General features: G+C 52.6%; 9 protein-coding genes across 9 annotated transcripts; 7 read left to right on the top strand and 2 right to left on the bottom strand.

The window, feature by feature from the left end:
• Positions 1–1,133: 1,133 nt before the first annotated feature.
• J4E78_004375 (uncharacterized protein) lies at positions 1,134–2,144 on the top strand (the record flags this gene model as incomplete). The annotated part of the gene is made up of 1 exon (XM_049365004.1): positions 1,134–2,144. One exon carries the CDS (start codon positions 1,134–1,136, stop codon positions 2,142–2,144), a length of 1,011 nt encoding a protein of 336 aa, XP_049222805.1.
• A 1,551-nt stretch (positions 2,145–3,695) lies between these two features.
• Positions 3,696–4,730, top strand: J4E78_004374 (uncharacterized protein; the record flags this gene model as incomplete). Its single annotated transcript, XM_049365003.1, has 1 exon — positions 3,696–4,730. The coding sequence occupies one exon, from the start codon at positions 3,696–3,698 to the stop codon at positions 4,728–4,730; it is 1,035 nt and encodes a 344-aa protein (XP_049222804.1).
• Positions 4,731–5,132: 402 nt separating this feature from the next.
• J4E78_004373 (uncharacterized protein) lies at positions 5,133–6,184 on the bottom strand (the record flags this gene model as incomplete). Its single annotated transcript, XM_049365002.1, has 3 exons — positions 5,133–5,703; positions 5,756–5,888; positions 5,941–6,184. The coding sequence occupies 3 exons, from the start codon at positions 6,182–6,184 to the stop codon at positions 5,133–5,135; spliced, it is 948 nt and encodes a 315-aa protein (XP_049222803.1).
• Positions 6,185–6,382: 198 nt separating this feature from the next.
• On the top strand, positions 6,383–8,048 carry J4E78_004372 (uncharacterized protein; the record flags this gene model as incomplete). The annotated part of the gene is made up of 5 exons (XM_049365001.1): positions 6,383–6,469; positions 6,617–6,806; positions 6,936–7,555; positions 7,609–7,815; positions 7,866–8,048. 5 exons carry the CDS (start codon positions 6,383–6,385, stop codon positions 8,046–8,048), a joined length of 1,287 nt encoding a protein of 428 aa, XP_049222802.1.
• Positions 8,049–9,081: 1,033 nt separating this feature from the next.
• CYS9 (Thioredoxin reductase) lies at positions 9,082–10,301 on the top strand (the record flags this gene model as incomplete). The annotated part of the gene is made up of 4 exons (XM_049365000.1): positions 9,082–9,086; positions 9,156–9,211; positions 9,261–9,376; positions 9,429–10,301. 4 exons carry the CDS (start codon positions 9,082–9,084, stop codon positions 10,299–10,301), a joined length of 1,050 nt encoding a protein of 349 aa, XP_049222801.1.
• A 479-nt stretch (positions 10,302–10,780) lies between these two features.
• On the bottom strand, positions 10,781–11,430 carry J4E78_004370 (uncharacterized protein; the record flags this gene model as incomplete). The annotated part of the gene is made up of 4 exons (XM_049364999.1): positions 10,781–10,848; positions 10,898–10,962; positions 11,012–11,045; positions 11,091–11,430. 4 exons carry the CDS (start codon positions 11,428–11,430, stop codon positions 10,781–10,783), a joined length of 507 nt encoding a protein of 168 aa, XP_049222800.1.
• A 597-nt stretch (positions 11,431–12,027) lies between these two features.
• On the top strand, positions 12,028–13,689 carry J4E78_004369 (uncharacterized protein; the record flags this gene model as incomplete). The annotated part of the gene is made up of 2 exons (XM_049364998.1): positions 12,028–12,685; positions 12,734–13,689. The coding sequence occupies 2 exons, from the start codon at positions 12,028–12,030 to the stop codon at positions 13,687–13,689; spliced, it is 1,614 nt and encodes a 537-aa protein (XP_049222799.1).
• Positions 13,690–14,364: 675 nt separating this feature from the next.
• CYS3 (cystathionine gamma-lyase cys3) lies at positions 14,365–15,726 on the top strand (the record flags this gene model as incomplete). Its single annotated transcript, XM_049364997.1, has 3 exons — positions 14,365–14,490; positions 14,541–14,626; positions 14,676–15,726. The coding sequence occupies 3 exons, from the start codon at positions 14,365–14,367 to the stop codon at positions 15,724–15,726; spliced, it is 1,263 nt and encodes a 420-aa protein (XP_049222798.1).
• Positions 15,727–16,409: 683 nt separating this feature from the next.
• J4E78_004367 (uncharacterized protein) lies at positions 16,410–18,126 on the top strand (the record flags this gene model as incomplete). The annotated part of the gene is made up of 2 exons (XM_049364996.1): positions 16,410–16,497; positions 16,763–18,126. The coding sequence occupies 2 exons, from the start codon at positions 16,410–16,412 to the stop codon at positions 18,124–18,126; spliced, it is 1,452 nt and encodes a 483-aa protein (XP_049222797.1).
• Between the last annotated feature and the right edge of the window lie 1,124 nt (positions 18,127–19,250).

The raw sequence follows: 19,250 nt of genomic DNA, 5'->3' as shown, positions 1-19,250 counted from the left end.
TTATCGAAACGGGCAACCGAACCCAGCATGTTCGTCCTCCTGGTCAGAAAGATACATACGAATATCGCTATGTGTTTGCCGTCCTTTTGTCAGAAACGCTCAAGCGCACCAACTAATGGTTTCTGGTTCGACCTCCTGGGCCTCGCGAGCGTATAAAACCTACAGCTATTGATCTGGAGCTTCTTCCTTCCAACTACCTTCGCCGGGGCCTTACTCCCAAAACATAAAAGGCTGGAACCCATGTGGTTTTCCAAAACTTTCCACAAGTTGGGCCATGTGCGTCTTTGCGCCTCTGCTTTCAACTTCAAAACATCTGTTGTTCTGTCTGCTTCCATCAAAAGCTCAAGCTCGCTCTTGCTATGAGTTTTCCCTTTGCTTTCTCAAAAACATCTAAACTAGAAGATATGGAGCTGTCGCGTCTCGCTTGGGTTTCAAAAAGGTCGCCGGTCTCGTGCGTCCTCCATTGTTCTCATTCCTCCACTCACACTATTATCAGAAATTTGGAAAATGGTCTCATGTCCGCAGACTGAAAAGTCCCCGGAGCTCACGAATGTTTCTGTCTCGACTCTTGCTCCTAAAAGCTACAACATCCGCATCACAAAAGGCTACGAGTGTCTTCAAAACACAAGAACACGAGCACATGGATCTCTTCTCTCCCTATCTCCAAAAGATTCAAAACACGAACAAATGTGAAGCATGGGAATTGAGCGCAAGCTGCAAATACAAAGACGCTGCTTTTTCCTCCCTCCTCCTTGACTCTTATCGACGGTTACAGCTATACCAAAACACGGTAACGATAGTTTCATGGTGTGAGACGGACCAAAAAGGCCAACAGCACGAGTTCATGTGGATTCTGTCTTCTCCGCTGACCGAAAAACACCATCGGTTGAGTCGAAAAAGTTGAAGAGGTCTGCAGGCTACATTACCATAAACACATGTAGATTAGGTGACCTACCTAGGTAACATTGATGGAGGCTCTAGACCTACTTAGCTTTTTTCTGGCATGAGGCGCACCCGTGATAGTTTCAGCGCTCTTGGCATCTGCATAAAAGCGGCACGGCTGCATACATATAGTGGTCTGGCTTCTCTTGTCAACTAACTCGATTACTGCCATTCAAATCCCATCCATCACCATGGAGCCAATCTACTCGCGCGATGAGTGCATCGCCGCGATCCACGACTTCTACGACTTCTTGGGAAAGATGTTCATGGATGTGCCTGCGTCCATCATATACCCACCTCCCGGCGGTTGGCCCAACATGACTCCCGAAGTCGCGGATCGTCTAGGCAAGGATCCAGAAATCATCAATCTGCTACGCCATCTGCCATTTCCTGATGACCAGCCTTACACAGCGCGGCCGCACTGTTTGCCAGGCACCCGATTCCACGCCTGGACGAAGGCAGTGGACGAGCTGAAGGAGCAGGAGGACGCAGAGAGAGAAGATCTACTACTCGAGACGGAGAGCCATGAAGACCAGTTCGGCGGCATGATTCCCAAATACTGCGTCGGTCTTACGTACGCTCTCAACATCAGCGAATATGTGATGCTGTTGGACGTCAGAACTGGGCTGGTATATTGGATGGACTGCCCGGAGGAGATTATCAAGGCGTGCGATCCTCAGCCATCACGTCTGGTGTATCCTTTGGAGGAGGAAGTAAAGGAGGAACAAGATAAAAGCGTCGTCGTTGTACAGGAGGAAGAGGATGATGCCGAAGCTTCAGATGACAACAGCGAAAACGAAACGCCTCCGACATCCGACGACGGTAGTAACGACGAGAACGATGGGTCTATTGATTTCGAGGACGACGATGATGATGACGATGACTCGATGGACGTGGAGTGGGGACCCTGCTGGCCGGTCCGCCACTTCTTCGCCATGTTGAAGAACCACTATATCAAGCTGAACTTCATCCCACATAGCAGTCATCGCGTCGTTCAAATCTGGACGAAGCGATACACTGACCACGACCGAATTCCTGAAGGTTTTGCAGAATTTTTACAGTCCATATATCACAAACATGGATGGCCTAATCTGGAAGTCTATCAGAAAGCAGCATGCATGGCAGAGCTCGAGAAAGCGATGGGAACAGAAGGTACCAAATATTACGGCCTGGAACAGTACTTCCAAAATCGCGAATACTAGAAGAAGAGTTCGGGATCAAATTACGAATCGAACGCGGTGTGACATGCACCATGGGTACGCAATGTCGAATAAATAACTTACTGCGGTGCCTTCCGGCGATGTGCACCGTTTCTCTCTCTTCTTCAAAGCCACTGCCTAACCCTGCATGTCTAATGGAACCCTTGACCTGAATCAATGAAAGTAACCCACATTGTGGCTGTGAGTGGCCGTGCAGCTGTCAGGAACTCATAGGCAGCATATATCTGCACCGTTATATGAGAATGTGATTGCGTGATCCGGAAAACCACTGCCACTGCCGCCACAGTACGGATCTTCAGCTACTGTCTCTTGCAGTGGATCCAATGCCCTTCAACGACTACACCAGTCCCGACTGAACTACTCAACCAGATCGTATTCCCCAGTAATATTCAATCTCGACCATGAATGCCCTAAAGTACATTAGAAAGCTTTTCGATGAATCCGACATGGGAAACACATACCGCAACCCTGAAAAACATACCGACGACTCGTTACGCCTACTAGACGATGGATTGCTGGACACCACACCCCGCGACGAGACGCTGGAAATGTAGGTGAAGCCTCGAGAACAACCCTCGTCTCGGATAGAGAAACAGACACAAATTACACCGACAGTATCGACTAACACACCCCAGAACAGCCCAAAACCAACAAACCTCCCCCTTCCTCCGTCTCCCCGCCGAACTCAGAAATCACATATACGACATCCTATTCGGCCACCGATCAATCCACCTCAAAGACCGTACACCTTCAAAATACCACCAGATCCCCCGACCCTGCGTCACGCACATCCGCCCCGTTCATCCCGACAACGATGTATACGGCCCCGGTATCGAAAACGACCGCACGCGTCATCCGGGTAAACAAACACATACATTCTCCTTACTTTTCGTAAGCCGCCAGATCTACGAAGAAACCCGCTACCTCCCCTTCAGCCTCAACACATTCAGGTACGACGAACGACTCGGGCGACAGACCTGGCTCCGCTCGCTGGCATCCCGGCTCGCTGTCGTGCGGAAAGTGCGTCTTCATGTTGAAGAGGATTGGGGTTTAAACCGTGGATTGAAGAAAGGACTGATCAACGGACTGCAGTTCTTCCCAAGTCTCGATAGCCTGAAGCTAATTTGTGGGCATTACCGGTACAATGCAGGTGGGTTTGACAAGATACTCAGATTGGCGAAGAAGACGAAGCGGGATGTGGAGGCGCTAGTCGGCTCCGAGGTCAAATTGAGAATCTATATCAGGAAGGTTTGGAACATTCGCGAGTACGATCATTTTGACTTTTGAACCTCTTTTCCCTTGAGGCTTTGAGCGTGGTAGGATGTGAACGGAGGAAGCTTGGTGAAGCTTGAGAAGCTTCGCGTTGAAGAGCCAGATCTTAGTCATCCATCATTCCCAACAGGGAAGGTACATAACACGACGACTTCGTCATAATAAAGCTCACCCAAAAGCTATTTGGCTCTCTTACCATCTCAGCTGTGATCCTCGCTTGCGACAGTACCATCTCATCCCTTCCTGCTGGAAAAGCCGAAAATGCAAGTCCACGAGCACCCCGCCTCATCCCCCATCCTACGGCGGGCGCTGAAAACCGCCCTACCCTACAGTGTCAACCTGGTCTACAGAATCCAACACCCAAACCGAACTGAGCACGCTCACATACTCGCCACATTCCCTCCGTCGGCCACTGAAATACCAGAATGCTGGGCAGCAGCCTACCTCGATCGCTCAATGCGCCCAGAGACCGAACTGTGGATCTTTAGCAACGCAGAACAACCACATCACTCGAATGCAACACCGGAGTTTCGTCAAGAGAGCAAGAAGGCGATATTGGCATTACTAGAATATATGGCTACACTTCCTACTCCACCAATGCGTTCCGATAATCTACCTGCTCTGGAGCTGGCAAAGCAACACGAGAAAGACTACCCAACCCCACCAGAATCCGGCGCATACGAATCCTCACCAGGAACATATATGCGACATCTTCTCATGCCCCAAGTAGTCACTTTGGGTGCATGCCACCGCGATGTAGTCGAGATCCTCCGCGAAGCAGGAGTCTTGCGCACCGAGCTTCCAGGCCCTGATGCAGAGCTGAATAAGTTCTTGTTCAAGCTTTCTGATCTTCCAGAGACGCGAGAGCTGCCCAAAGGATTACGGTGGGGTGAGATGCGCGAGCAGGACATCGATGTCGTCAAAGCCAGGACGTCTATTCCAAGGACGACGAAAACACTCATGTCATTAAAGAGTGTGGGCGTTTTTGAAGAAAAGACAGACACAGCAGTAGCGTGGACATTCCTCGGTTTAGACGGTTCTCTTGTTACGCTACATACAGAAGAAGCATATCGGGGAAAGGGGATAGCAAAGGCCGTTGCAGCGAAGCTGTTTCGACAACATGCCCCAGGATTAGCAGTAGACGACGACGGGAATGCATGGTCACACGCGGACGTATACTTGGGCAATGCGCAAAGTGAGAGTGTCTGTCGAAGCTTAGGAGGTAAGCCGCTCTGGAGGTGCTTTTGGGTGCGGATAGACCTAGAAAGGGTGGGTCATCCTGCAAAGGCTGTCTGAGCTGCTGTCAGCTGGTACGCATCACCTCTTCGTAGCATATTGAGGTGCACAAGCTAGTGGTATATCTGTTCGAAAGTCAGTCTCGAGCCTTGCCATGATTGTGAAAGAGTGACTTGAAAGACAGGGTGCTCATTAAAAAATTAGAGTGTTGTTGTTGTATTTTGATCCTCACCGAGGAATCTCAGGGTTAAAAAGAAAATAATCATAGCAGCGCGAGATGAAAAGGGTATAGGCTTACCTGAGACTGTACTGACGCAGATGCTTTGTGAGCATCACGGCATAGTGTCTGAATGAGTTCATCTGATCGTATTGTCGTTGACTGTCTATATCATGAAGACATGCTTCGACAGACCGTAGTCATGCCGATGTCTCTCAAGAAATGTCATCGCAAACGTGAGTAGCTTAGTCGAAAAGACCGAAGCCCATGTCGTCATCCTCAGACTCCTCCTTCTCCTCTTCCTTGGCCTCCTCCTTGGCGGCAGGGGCGTCACCACCACCGGAGGTAGCACCGACGGCAGGGCCAGCGGAGGCGTACTTGTCGGGGTTGGCGATGCGGTCCTTGAGCTCGGCGATCTCCTCCCACTCGTAGTCGGTCTCAATGGCGACAGAGATGACCTTCTTGTAGGAGTTGACAACGGAGTGCATGACGGAGGGCAGGGTGGGGAAGCCAGAGGCCAGAGAGATGGCGGCAATGGTGCTGATGGCAGAGGAGAAAGCCTTGAGCAGCTGGGACTCCTCGATGTCCAGGACGGAAGCCTCGAAGGTCTGGCCGTTGTCGTAGATCTGGTAGATACCCATACCGTAGGTGAAGGGCGAGATGTTCAACAAGTTGAGCAGGGTAGCCTCGGAGGCACCGACCTTGTTACCAGCCTCGATGAGCTTCAAGTCGGAGGTAATTTCGATGGTACCACGAGCAATCTTGGTGGGGACACCGAGAGCCTGGAAGAAAGAGGTCTTTCCGGGTTCCATACCACTGCGATATGTCAATTACTTGTACGATGTGTGCGCGCAAGACGTGTTCTTACGTGTTTCCGGCGGGAATGTAGACATCGCCGGGGGCGACGGCACCGGCACGAGCGGGAGCAGCGACACGGTTGGCGAGGATCTTGTCACGGGTCTCCTTGAGGTCGGCGTTGGTGAAGACGAAACCGACGTTGCCTGTACTAGTGTCAATGCTGTGCGCGAGCGTCGCGTGGATGTGAAGACGTACCCTTGACGTGGGGAAGGAGACGCTCGTACTCGGGAGAGTCGTTGATGAGACCCTTCAGAGCACGGCGGACCATGGTGTTCTTTCCCATGAGAACGACACCCTCGCCGCGGAGCGACTGGCGGATCTCGTGCATCTGCTGGGACGAGACATTGTCGACGGTGACGATGAAGATGCTCTTGTACTCCTTGAGGAGCTGCTCGAGCTTCTCGAAGTAAGCGGCCTTGGTTTCTTTCTTGCCCCCCATTGTGTTCTGCGACCCAAAGGGATGTTTAAGGTCTTAGTTTGGTGTTGTTGATGGTTTGAGGAAGAGAGGGAAAGTTCGGCCGGCGAAAATCGAGGTTGTCTGCTGTGGGTGGCCCCTGCTCGCCTAACGCGCTAGCGCATTTGGGGCCTCACAGAAAAGTACCATCAACTCCACGAGGCAGTGTCCAACGCAGACATCATGACTGTTCCGTACCAGTGCATTGTAGCGCGAAGCTCTGAGTCTTCAGATGACTGGACCGTGTTTGCAGCGAGCGGCTCCAAGATTGTAGTTCAATCCAGTCGCGGGTCAGTGACGACATGGCCACAGCAAGACGCCCAAATTGAAGTGAGTGATGGCGTACTTCTTGTGATTTGTTAATGGTGTGGCGTTGGATTGGTGGTCGAAGGAGTTGCGCATCGCTAATATGAGCAGGATCAGCAGGAGGGCGACTCCGAAGAGCGACCAGGAAAACGCATCAAATTGGAACAACCGAAAGAGCAAAAGTCGAATTTCGCCAGTCTCATCCTCTCAAATGATGGACAATACTTGGTTGGCATCACTGGCGAAGACAAATGTGTTCGCGTCTTCCAGATCGATGCTCAGAGCCAGCTGCACCAGTTGAGTGAAAGGTAAGAGGCGCGCGATATCCGAAAAAAAAAAACTACTCGAAAATTGACGTGATCAAGGTGCATGTCAAGACGGCCTTGCTCAATTACCCTCACGTCTGACGACGCAACCATATTGTGTGCAGACAAGTTTGGCGATGTTTATGCATTACCACTTCTCCCCTCGCCTGATGACGACAAGGTAGAAGAGCTGCCCGAGGCACCAGCAACTGAAGAGGCCGATGAGAAAGAATGGATCCCTTCCGCTACTACGCTCACTGTTCACTCTGGCAGGAATCGAAAGACTCTTGAGGAGCAGCTGAAACGGAAAGCGAAAGGCCCGGCGAAGCCCAAGGAGACTATGCGATTCAAGCACGAGCTGCTCCTAGGCCACGTTTCTATGCTCACAGATGTCGTCTATGCTCAGGCACACAGTCGGGGCTATATCATGACAGCGGACCGGGACGAGCACATCAGAATATCACGAGGCCCACCGCAAGCGCACATCATAGAGGGATTCTGCTTCGGCCACGAAGCGTTTGTGAGCAGGCTTTGCCTCACACAATCTGGCCTACTTGTGTCTGGCGGTGGCGACGATCACTTGTTTGTATGGGATTGGCAGAACTACCTCTTGAAGGAAAAGTTGGCCATCCGTGATCTTGCCTTCACTCATCTCCAGGAGCATGGCATGATCCCAGCAGGAGTAGATGTGGCAACGTACAAGGTTGCGGTTTCTGGAATATGGAATCTACCAAGCAAGGACGATGTAAGTATCATGAAGACTTTGACTTTGTTTATCCATCATCTGACTCTTGATAGGCCGAGACAGTTGTTGTAGCATGCGAGGGAGTACCAGCGCTGTTCGGCTTCAGACTAGGTGCATCCATTCCAGGCTACGCCATACCACTGGACGGCAACGCACTGGACCTTGCCATCATCCGCACGTCTACCGGTCCTTTGAACTTGGCTGTGTCGATAGACAACATCCAGAAGCCAGGCTCAACCACCGAAGTTCGGGAAGACACGGTAAGCTTCCTCAGAAGCGTCTCATGGATGATAGCTAACATGTCGAACAGGCACCAAGACTGCAATACTTCGCAAGACAACACGACGGTACATGGCACGCTGATGCAGAGCTCGCAGAGACATTGAAGAGTTTCGACCAAGGTGGTAACGACCGACTTGCAGATGACAAAGCAGTCCGGGATATGCTCTACAATGTGGAGAACCTCAGGAAGCGTCCAGGCGCGGAGGATTAGATAGCAGCGTCAGATGCCCACAACGGACTCGTAGTGCTCACTCCTAAGCGCGGGGCCGATATACAAAGACAGAAAGTGAAGCGCGACGCGTGCGACTCCAGAACGTGCATGAACTGTAATCATCCAAACAGTCGCCCCCAGACTACGCCTCAGCACCGGACGAAGTCGCGACATTTCGGACGGGGCTCCTGATGAACTTTGCCGAGGCTCGTGATACAGAAGTCGCCTCGAGTCAAGCATGTCAGCACCGGACATTAAACGCGAGATGGGCAAGATGGGTGGGCTGCGTGGAACGTGGGTCTAGTACAGGTCGATTTCTAAGAATGACAGCCCGGCCGGCGATGGCGTAGATCGACAGCAAGCAGCCGACTTTTTTCTTTGCAAGCAGAAATCTCCCAACGTCTGACATGTGTCGCATTTGCAAATAAGGTGTGTTTGCTCTCTTGATTCTTACGTCCCAACGTGCTGCCCTCATTTTGATACCGCATTGTATATATATTGACTGCGACGCATAGCTGAGCACGATCTGCATCTCGAAAACCCCACCACGCCTCGGCTCGCCGTCATCCCCCAAATATCGCGGAACCTCCGAAGCTAGAAGACGACGCCCACTAATCGCAAACCCGCTGCGGCAACGTCAAAAGCGTTTTTCCAGCTCCTTCTCCGTCACTTGGTCCCTCCCACATAAGGCACCATCTGCACCGCTCGCACTTCGTTGCTAAACCTCCACATCGCATCCCACCCTCCACACACGACCCACACGCCCGCAACCACATCTTGCACGCGACACGCGAAACTTTCGCACACGCCGCCAAAGTGTTCGCATCAATCTTCCGAAGGGCCTCCTCCCCCCGCAACCTATCTTTATTCTCCGTCCCCATCGCTGCCGCGGCATCGCATAATCAGCGCGTCTCACCTGTAGCGGGGCTTTCGACTGCTTCAACCTTTGCAAAAGTACAGTCGCGAAATATGCATTCAAAACTAGTCAGTAAGTAGCATCATAGCAGTCTGTGCCTGGTATAGTACTAACAGCATGCAGTTATTGGGTATGTTCTGCGATCAATGGCGCGACAGAGTCGATTTCGAGAATAATGCTAACATACGCAGCTCGGGGCCAGCAGGCCACACCGCAGCTATCTACGCAGCGCGAGCGGATCTGAACCGTAAGACACCGCCTCGAAACCACCCTTGTGACATGCTAACCATGTGCAGCCGTCATGTACGAGGGATTCATGGCTCTCGGTATCGCTGCAGGTGGTCAATTGACCACAACAGACGAAGTCGAAAACTTCCCCGGTTTCGTCAAGATCGGAGGCGGCAAGCTCATGGTCAGTAACGCCACGCGATAGCCATGCGCCAACGCTTACTAACAAAACACAGGAGCAAATGCGCGAACAATCCGAAGCCTGCGGCACCGAAATCATCTCCCAGACCGTCGCAAAGGTCGACCTGAAAGCGCGCCCCTTCAAGTACTGGTTACACCCCATGGGCGACGAGGAGGAGATCGAGGAGGAGATACACACTGCTGATGCTTTGATCATCGCGACAGGCGCAAAGGCCAGGAGATTAGATCTCAAGGGCGAAGACAAGTACTGGGGCAACGGTGTCTCCGCATGCGCTGTATGCGACGGCTCTCTTCCCATGTTCCGCGACCAGCCATTGGTGGTCATCGGAGGTGGTGACTCGGCAGTAGAGGAGGCTCTATACCTCACAAAGAAGGCGTCAAAGGTTACCGTACTCGTACGAAGAGACCAGCTCCGCGCGAGCCGAACGAACGCCCGCCGGTTGACAACGCACCCCAAGATCGAGATCATGTACAACACCAGCGCAAGCGAGATCAAGGGCGAGGACAAGAAGAACGGTCTGATGACACAACTAGTGGTCAAGAACAACGTTACAAAGGAGGAGCAGACCCTCGACGCAAAGGGTCTCTTCTATGCTGTCGGCCACGATCCCGCCACCGAGCTGTTTAAGGGACAGCTCGACATGGACGAGGACGGCTACCTGATCACCAAGCCCGGAGAGGGTCTCACAAGCGTCGAGGGTGTCTTCGCGGCCGGTGACGTCCAGGACAAGCGGTACCGCCAGGCCATCACCAGTGCAGGATCCGGCTGCGTTGCTGCCCTCGAGGCAGAGAAGTGGCTTGCCGAGCAAGACGACAGCGTAGGCAACGAGCTCGAGACGGAGAATCAGGCCGAAAAGTCGCAAACAAACGGCGTCGTTCCCGAGTACCGCTCCAACCCTCTGCTATAGACGAAACACGCACCACAACCATTACCATCACAAATTTGGACCATGTTGGGCCATTTCTGGAATACCTCGCATGAAAAGGCATGGGCGTCTCATTGTTTAGCGCATATATGGAAGGCACGGGCACCATGTACAGACCTTCGTCAAAAGGCGGTGCATTTGGCATAGAATCTTGAGCGGTTGATTTAGGGTTTTAGATAGAGCAGTCACCTGGCAATAAATGTCTTTCAGCTGATGTACATCGACCGGGTTCCGTTCATTGCGACTGATCCTTCTCAACACGACCACTTCGGTACTGATGGCATCCTACATGACGGAACAGCGCATTAGGTGCATCCTCGATGAAGTGCACATTGAAAGGCTAGACAACCGCACCAATTGCCGCGGGGTTGGCGACGAGCTATCAGGGCCAGCGAGACGCTGTGAGACTTCCGATTGCGGCGGATGATGAGCAAGGTAGATAGCGCCTAGGTTGATGAGCATCAACGACCGAGGCCACTGGCTTTGAGGAGGTTGAGCGCACTCTCGAAGGCTTTGACTACATTGATGTCTGCGGCATGTTAGTCAAAAAGCATGAAATGAAGTAAAGGCTATCATACAATGATTCCGCTTTTGCTCCAATTCCGCTTCCTCGTGCTGAACATATGTCGAGCGTGTGCGAAGTCTGAGGCACGCTGTTAGTAGGTCACGCGACTTTCAGAAGGCATGATTACCTTGCGTAGGTCCGCTCAGTCTCATGCTCATTCCCTGATGATGCCCAGATGCGGAAGTACTAACAACTTCATCAGTAACTCGGGCAGAAGTAGCGAAGAGGCAGCTGTACATTCATGAGATTGTCCCACTCTTGCATTAGCAGATCCTCTTGGTTGTGGCATGTCTTCATGGCATCGTGGTACCGCGCCTCTAGGTCTTCCCAATCAAAATCGACAATTTTTTCTGCGGGGTCACTCTCTTCATCTTCTGACTGTTGCTCAGCGGCTGCATTTGCTTCGTCGTCGACCTCGTCTTTCGTGCGCTGTGCTGAAGATGGCCGCTCTGTCTCATCTGAGTGCATGCGTCTCATTGGCGGTCGTACAGTCTGAGCCTCTTGACTGGGTGGCGGCTCCGATTTGGCAGCCGGGGCAGTATCCATTGCGGTGGTATTTGTTAACTGGGTCAGTAGTGGAGGAGAAGAGGGGTATGTTGACGAGATGTGAGAGGGGAGGGATGATTCGGGTTCGTGGTCGGGAGTCCTGCTCATTTGCGATGCCTTTGGTCAGTGCTGTAGGTAAGTAGAGTGATCGCGAGCGCGTCTCATCGTCATCAGGAAGATGTTCGACGCGAGATTTCAGTTCTATCAGATCAAACGCAGTACTCGAAAAGGTAGATTGAGGTTCACTCACGTATACCACGTGCGTTAGCGCGATCCGAATTGGTCAGTCGCGGCATGACGTTGGAAGGAGCGTCTGACTCGCGAAATCGCGCCTCTGCCTGAGTACTGCCTCCATCACACAACCTCTTCAACCACCAGCCTCTAGATGCCTTGCTTATGCTTCACGACAGAGGAGAGCGCTAACATTCACGGAGCCTAGACATTCACCGAAAACCCCACTGACGGATCCCATGGCTACATAGGCACTCGCCAACCGCCTCGACGGATCACTCCCACCATGGTCTCGCTGCACCTTCCAGACCTACCACTCCACGGCATTTCTGCAGGCGACATCACATAACATAACCTCTACTCACCATGGAGTGCGACATCTGCGGGAGAGACGGCAGCCTGAGCCAGCCTCTCCACTGCATGACCTGCGCGCGCTCATACCTCGAACAGCCCCGCATCCAACTCGCAAAGACGCTGATAGACCGCAATGCCGTCGCGAAACACGTCACAGCTATCATAAACGGCTCGGAAGACAAGGCCATCCAGCATGTTTCTCTCACCGACTCGAAAGGCGGGCTCTTGGTCGACAGGCAAGAGTGTACGAACAATCTAAACTGGGAGCGGACGAAAGCAGAAACGGCAGAGATACAGGACCGACTAGGCATGATCTCAGAGCATGCCGACCAGCTCCGACGGCAGATGGAGGATACCAGGAAGCAGCTTGAAGCGAAGCGAGCGGCGAACGCGCAACGCAAGTCAGACCTCTCGTCCGCCACATACGGCATCGAATCGCGGCGGGCGAACGAGTTGGACAAGGTGCAGCAGAGGGTCAAGCGGTCGGACTACAACGCGGAAAAGATGCACCACGATACCATAGATCTGCGCATGCAGCTGTGCACGACTGCTGCGAGGCTCGCGGGACTCAAGATTCAGCGGCGAAAGACAAGGGACGGCGGCATCAAAGAAGTCTACAATATCGGGCCCGGCACGCGTTTGCGGATATACGATCTTCGAGATCTGAATGGTATGTCTAGGCTGTAGCTGTCGAGGCGATATGCTAACTTTGAAACAGATGTGACGCCTGATGGCCTATCTGCCTCACTTGCTGCCGTGGCCCAGCTCGTCGTTCGAGTCGCTGCTTACCTGGGCATCCGTCTCCCAGCCGAGATCACACTCCCCCATGCCGATTACCCTCAACCCACAATCTTCAGTCCGGCATCCTCTTACCAGGGCAAGAAAGTACTTTTCCCTGGCTCGACACCCTCACATTCGTCCAGCGCCAGTCCGGAAGCGTCCCGAACGCTTGAGACGCGTATTCATCTCCCGAAGCCGCGCGCGTTATTCGTGGATCGCCCTTTGAGTCACCTCTGCGCCGAAGATCCTCCTGCATACTCGTCCTTTATTGAAGGCGTGTCTCTGCTTGCGTACAATGTGGCTTGGCTTTGCCGAACCCAGGGCATGAAAGACAGCTTCAAACAGTGGGAGGATACTTGTTCGATCGGTCGCAATCTGTTCCGACTACTGATCACGCAAGAAACATACAATCCCCAACGCCTCGAGAATCCATTGGACAAAGATATCACCACTTCCAGGTCTTCCAGATCGATCCTCCGCAAGTCACCTGTAGGCTTTGGGCAGCTTTCACACGCTACTTCACATTCCTTCCTAGGCATGGCCGAGAACGCACAGTACATCAGCGGATGGGGCTTGTCGCCAACTAAGATTATCGACGAGCTGAGGGGATATCTGTTGGCTGAGCAGCAGGCGCAAGAATGGGACGTGTTGAACCAGAAAGAATGGGAAGACATGGAGAACTTGATCGCGGAAGACCCAATCCTTGTTGGTGAGAAACGGCGAGGTAACACCGGCCTCGACGATGGGCGTAGCCACCTCACGTCAACTACGAGGAACGGAAAGTCTTCACCATCACAGACGGGACATGTCTCCCACAGCGAGCAGACGGCGCGAAAGAAAGGCATAAGTGGATATGTGAAGCTTAAGAGCCGGCCAGAGGAGGATGCATACTAAGCATCACCATTATACCCCCAAGATACCCATAGACGTTTGCGCCCTTCATAGACCTCTCTCCACCTCAATCAGATTACGATGCAAATCACTTGCCATTGAGCGCCAATGTTAGATTGTGCTTACGTATCCAAAAGCTCTATAAAGCATCTCGCCCGAACAACCTGCTGGACTTGGTAGCACTCGCAGCGCGATGTGTAATCGAAAAGCTGCCAAGGCCGTCACAAGGCGGGTCGGAGAATACTATGACACCATCTCCGCTTGCTCACGAAACCAACGCGCGCTTTGGGCCGAGCTGTGTATGCCACGGTTTGAGCAAACGCCGCCTGATTAATCTGCTGCTGAGAAATGTCAGACGTCCAACGCGGCCTGTTGGGTATAAGATGGCAGGAGCCATGGAGATGGTTCTCCCTTGCTTTCCATCTCCACTTTGACAGGAAATTCTGCAAGAAAGAATTATTCTGCATTCGCGCCATCACGGTCAACCGCACATGCACCACCGATAGAAAGCGCGCTAGGATTTGTCGCTAGAACAATAATTTACCTATAGACGTCAACACCTCGGAGGGCCTGAAATTTGGATAGAAGTTTGTCCTCCCGCTGCATTTCGAGGTTCAAGTTCCTTCGTACCACCACGTCAACTCCGCCCGCCGTTCAAAGAGTACTCAGAAGATCAAGATGACGCTCCCCGACCACCCCATCGACACCCCGCCACGCGCGCCGTCACCAGTCCACGGATTCGGCACCCTCGCCGTGCATGCCGGAAGCCCTCATGACCCCGTCACCGGAGCCGTCATCGAAGCCGTAAGCATTGCACGCGCAAAGTCTCACAGACCCATGGCTAACCCAATCAGATTTCTCTGTCGACAACATTCGCGCAAACCGCCGTTGGAAAGCCCATAGGCGAGTATGAGTACTCGCGCTCCTCGAACCCAAACCGGTACGCATGCGCAACACCACCCACATGTCTAAAACTAATGCGCCTGCAGAGACAACTTTGAAAAGGCAGTCGCAGCCCTTGAACACGCCCGCTATGCGCTCGCATTCTCGTCCGGATCCGCCACCACAGCCAACATCCTGCAATCGCTCGCCGCAGGCTCACACGTCGTGTCCGTCTCAGATGTCTACGGCGGAACGCACCGCTACTTCACCAAGGTAGCCCTCACACACGATGTCAAAGTCACCTTCAGCCCGAGCATCGAGATCGACATCGCCGAGCTCATCCGCCCCAACACGAAGCTCATCTGGATCGAGTCGCCGTCGAACCCCACGCTGACGCTTGTGGATATCCGCAAGATCTCCACGATTGCGCATCAGCATGGCATCATGGTGGTTGTCGACAACACCTTCATGAGCCCGTACGTTCAGAACCCGCTTGACCACGGCGCGGATATCGTGGTGCACTCCGTCACCAAGTACATCAACGGCCACTCTGACGTGGTCATGGGCGCCGCGGCCTTCAACTCCGATGAGCTATACGAGCGCCTGTCTTTCCTCCAGAACGCCATTGGTGCCGTTCCCTCGGCCTTCGACTGCTGGCTCGCACACCGCGGTCTCAAGACCCTGCATCTCCGCGCGAGGGAAGCGACCAAGAACGCTACGGGCGTCGCAAAGGCTCTCGAGGCCTCGTCACACGTCGTTTCCGTCAACTACCCCGGTCTTCCCTCCCACCCACAACACCACATTGCGCTGAAGCAGCACCGTGACGGAATGGGTGGTGGCATGCTTTCCTTCCGTATCCAGGGCGGTCACGCAGCTGCAGAGCGTTTCTGCCAAGCGACCAAGATCTTCACACTGGCTGAGTCGCTGGGTGGAGTCGAGTCGCTTGTCGAGGTACCCAGCGCCATGACACACGGTGGTATTCCCAAGGAGCAGCGCGAGGCAGCGGGTGTCTTTGACGATCTCGTCCGCATCAGCTGTGGTGTTGAGGATGAGGCGGATCTTGTTGCCGATGTCAAGCGTGCGCTTGAGGAGGCGGTTGTTGGTCCTAAGATCACGAACGGAAAGGTCTCCAACAATGCTGCGCCGGCTGCTCAGTAAGTCTTACTCTGAGTGCCGTGGGGTTGTACCAGGTGGAGAAAAGTAGCTTGTATGAGCACATATGGATAGATGGCGTTTTTGTTCGGTATGGGCTTATGACCCTTGTGATGGATATGATATCAGAGATAATCTCAATCGAACAGTGTGGTGCCGTAGTATGACAAAATCTTACACAGGGTTTTGTATACCTAGGTGGCTTCGAAGTTCAAACGAAACGCGCTTCTTGCTAGCGCCTCGAGTGGTATTGTGTTAGTATATAAACACGGAACCCCGCATTCTATCCCACTACATACAGCCATCATCCACAGATCTCATACTGATCCACGATGCAGAACAGCGCTACACTTGCGTACAGCCCCCTAACGCACCCTGACTCTATCCGCATACTTGTGCTGCAGCTGTCCCCAGAGCCCGCATCCATACTGTCTGGAACCCTAACTCGGGCCACGCTTTCAGAATTGGACATTGATCTCATCAAGGTGTACACGGCGCTAAGCCATGTCTCTACTAGCAACGAAAAGTCAGGCCATTTGTGTCTGGGCGGTGCGCATGTCAATATTACTGCAGACCTCGAGGGTGCACTCAGGCATATACGACATGACAGTCTGCCTCATTGTATATGGGTGAAGGAGTTATGTATAAACCAGGGCGATAAGATGGAACGCGCTAGCCACGCAGCTATCATGGACCAGATCTACTATGTGGCTCGAAGAACAATCATTTACAGCGGCTCACTAAGTCCTTCTTGCGAGGCTGTTCTCAAGGCAGTGCGTTATCTACTAGTATCACAAGTTGATCCATTGCTATACTGACTGTATATAGGCGCGTATAAAAGCAGTTCGCTTGCATCAAGGTGTTCATAGCGACACCTCTACAGCGAAACAAGCTCTCCCGTGGGATAGCGACGTCTTTGAACGACAGTGGTTTGATCGTGTTTGGTCGCATCAAGTTTTGAGGTTTTCCAAAGACCCATGGGTTCAATGTGGCTCTATGCGCGTTCGCTGGGGGGAACTTTGCGGTTACTTCCTATCTAAAGACGGTAAAGTCGAAAGGGAAGATTATCGAGATGCTGAGGGTTTGGACCTGTTGGAAGTTCTGCACAACACTCGCACCGAAACTCCTGTTGATCTCGTTGAGTGGCTCGACCGCTGGAGAGGACTCGAGGTAGCAAACTATCGAGACATGATCGACGCCCTAGTGTGCCTTGCAAGCGATGGGAAAGCTTTGCTTGCCATGGGACCAAAGCCGTTCACTTGTTCTTGGCAGATAGCGTTCGGTACAGCGGCTGCCTGTGTCCTCCAAAAACGCGGCTTCAGATACCTATGCACTCAGTACCACGACAGAGACGAAGACAGCTCTGCTGAATACTACCAGATGGTGATTTCAGGAAACCACAACAAAACCAAGGAGCAGGAGATGAGACCTCCGACTTGGATCCCCGACTGGCGACTCAATGATCCTCATCACAGGATCTCCATCTATGAAAGCTGGGTAAAGGCCGGTTACAGCAACTCTCCCAATTCGCGCAAGCGCAAATCGGAAGCTCAAGAGCCACTAATCGAACCCTATAGCATCGATCATTTGTTGAATTTTAACCGCGACTTCACCACACTCCAGTTTCTGTCTACCAAAAAAGACATCATCAAAGCAACGAGCGACGAGATCCCCGACGCTTTCGACTGCGACCCCGCAGCACAAAAGCGTTCCGCCGAATACAAAATGGGACTTGGAACAGGGACACCGGGTACTCTTGGCAAAAGCGACAGCGATACTCATAAAAGATGTATGCAGTTCTTCGAAAACTGGGTCATGGAAATCGTGAAAGAATGGAGTGGGGACGACTCAGACGCAGACTACGAGGAGGAACTACCAGAAACAGATCAAACGTGGTTATCTACCAAACGCGGATTACTGTCTTGTATGGACGCATGGCTGAAGCAAATGGACGTTGCACATGGCACAACAACACCTACGGGACACACTAGCTGGGATCCGACATACTGCAACGAAGCATTCTTTCATTTCATCAAGGATTACATGGACCCCGATAGCAAGGCCTCAGTTCCAGAAGGCCGGTCTTTTGCCGTAACCGTCAGCGGATCGATTGGCTTCGTGCCGTCTAGCGCCAAAGCAGGAGATGTAGTCCTTTGGGGCAACGCGCATACTAGAATGCCCGTAGTCCTTGTGCGGCCGGTAGAAGGACAGTTTCCGAGAGAGGACGAATCGATTGCGCCGACTTTGGCGGCCATGGCAGGAAAACGAAACGGAGATGGCGTCACTTCTTTCTATCATTGTACGGTAGTTGGTGAGTGTTTCTTTACTCAGATCGAGAGGGTGGATCGCGAGGATGATGCAGTTGGGGACGAAGAAGCTAGAGCTGAGCTTTTTGTCATGCATTAGAAGGTGACAAGTGCGCGCTCGTCTCGTGATGATCCGATTGCAATAACTTTAATGGTACTTTGGGTGGTTGGGTAGGCGATAACTATAATTTGCCGACGAATTCCAAGTTGGTTCGTCTCCATCTACATCCACGGTACGGCGATGAGTCCTTGAAATGAAAGCGGTGAGTCAAAGGAGAGTATATTTTGTAATTGATGTCCATCTCTATTGTTTGCACGGCAGTCAATCCAGCTCAGCCGAAGGAACCGTAACAGCAAGAATCAGTGCTCTCAAAGCAATGTTTCCTCCCCCAATCTCACTTGAAGAAGTGCGCTGCCTGTTCCAGCAGCTTTTGGCAAGCAACCACGACAATCCCAATTCTCACGCACACCCCGTATTCATTTCCTTCGATATCGCACACGGAAACCCCAAGCGCTTCAGCGCTATTGGCGCATCCACACTCGACACGAGGAGTCTCACAACCTCACACTTCTCGACACCGATGCACCATACTCACCCGCCCCTCCACACAGAGACTTTCGACTTCCGGTACGGCCGAGTAGGCGTAAATAGAAAGCAATTGCAGGCCTTGTTCCATGGCCAAGTGCACCAAGTGCGATGGAGCGAGCGCGCTGCCGTCCTCAACCACATCTTTTCTCACTACGTCAATGGAGACAGCGAGCCGTGCTGTAACGCGCGCAAGCTCCCTCTGTATGACTCATCGAAAGTCCATGACTCAAACGAACAGAAACTTCCAATCATCCTTGTTGGCCACGACATCCCTTCGGATCTTCTCTCGCTGAACAAGGCGGGTATCAACATAAATGACATAGCCACCGTGACCGCGATCATCGACACGCAGAAGCTTGCTCGCGAGATGTACAAGACTGACGATCCTGGATGGAATGTATCGCTCCGAACGCTATGTCGCCTGGTCGGTATGATACCTAGGAAGTTGCACGATTGCGGGAACGATGCTGCGTGGACGCTACTTGTGCTTTTCAGTCTCGCTGCGAAGCTGATTAGCGAGGATGACGCAGGGAGAGAAATACTAGAGGAGGTTGTAAGAGAAGGTACACGCGATAGTAAGACGAAGAAGCAAAGGGACAAGGGAAGTAGAGTGAGGAATAAAGAAGATCAGGGGG

This window comes from Alternaria triticimaculans (genome assembly GCF_023758025.1).
Source record: "Alternaria triticimaculans strain BMP 0046 chromosome Unknown scaffold_5, whole genome shotgun sequence".
In the NCBI taxonomy this organism is placed as follows: Eukaryota; Fungi; Ascomycota; class Dothideomycetes; order Pleosporales; family Pleosporaceae; genus Alternaria; species Alternaria triticimaculans.
Note: the sequence above shows the minus strand (reverse complement) of the source record. Positions and strands in the feature narration are given on the sequence as shown.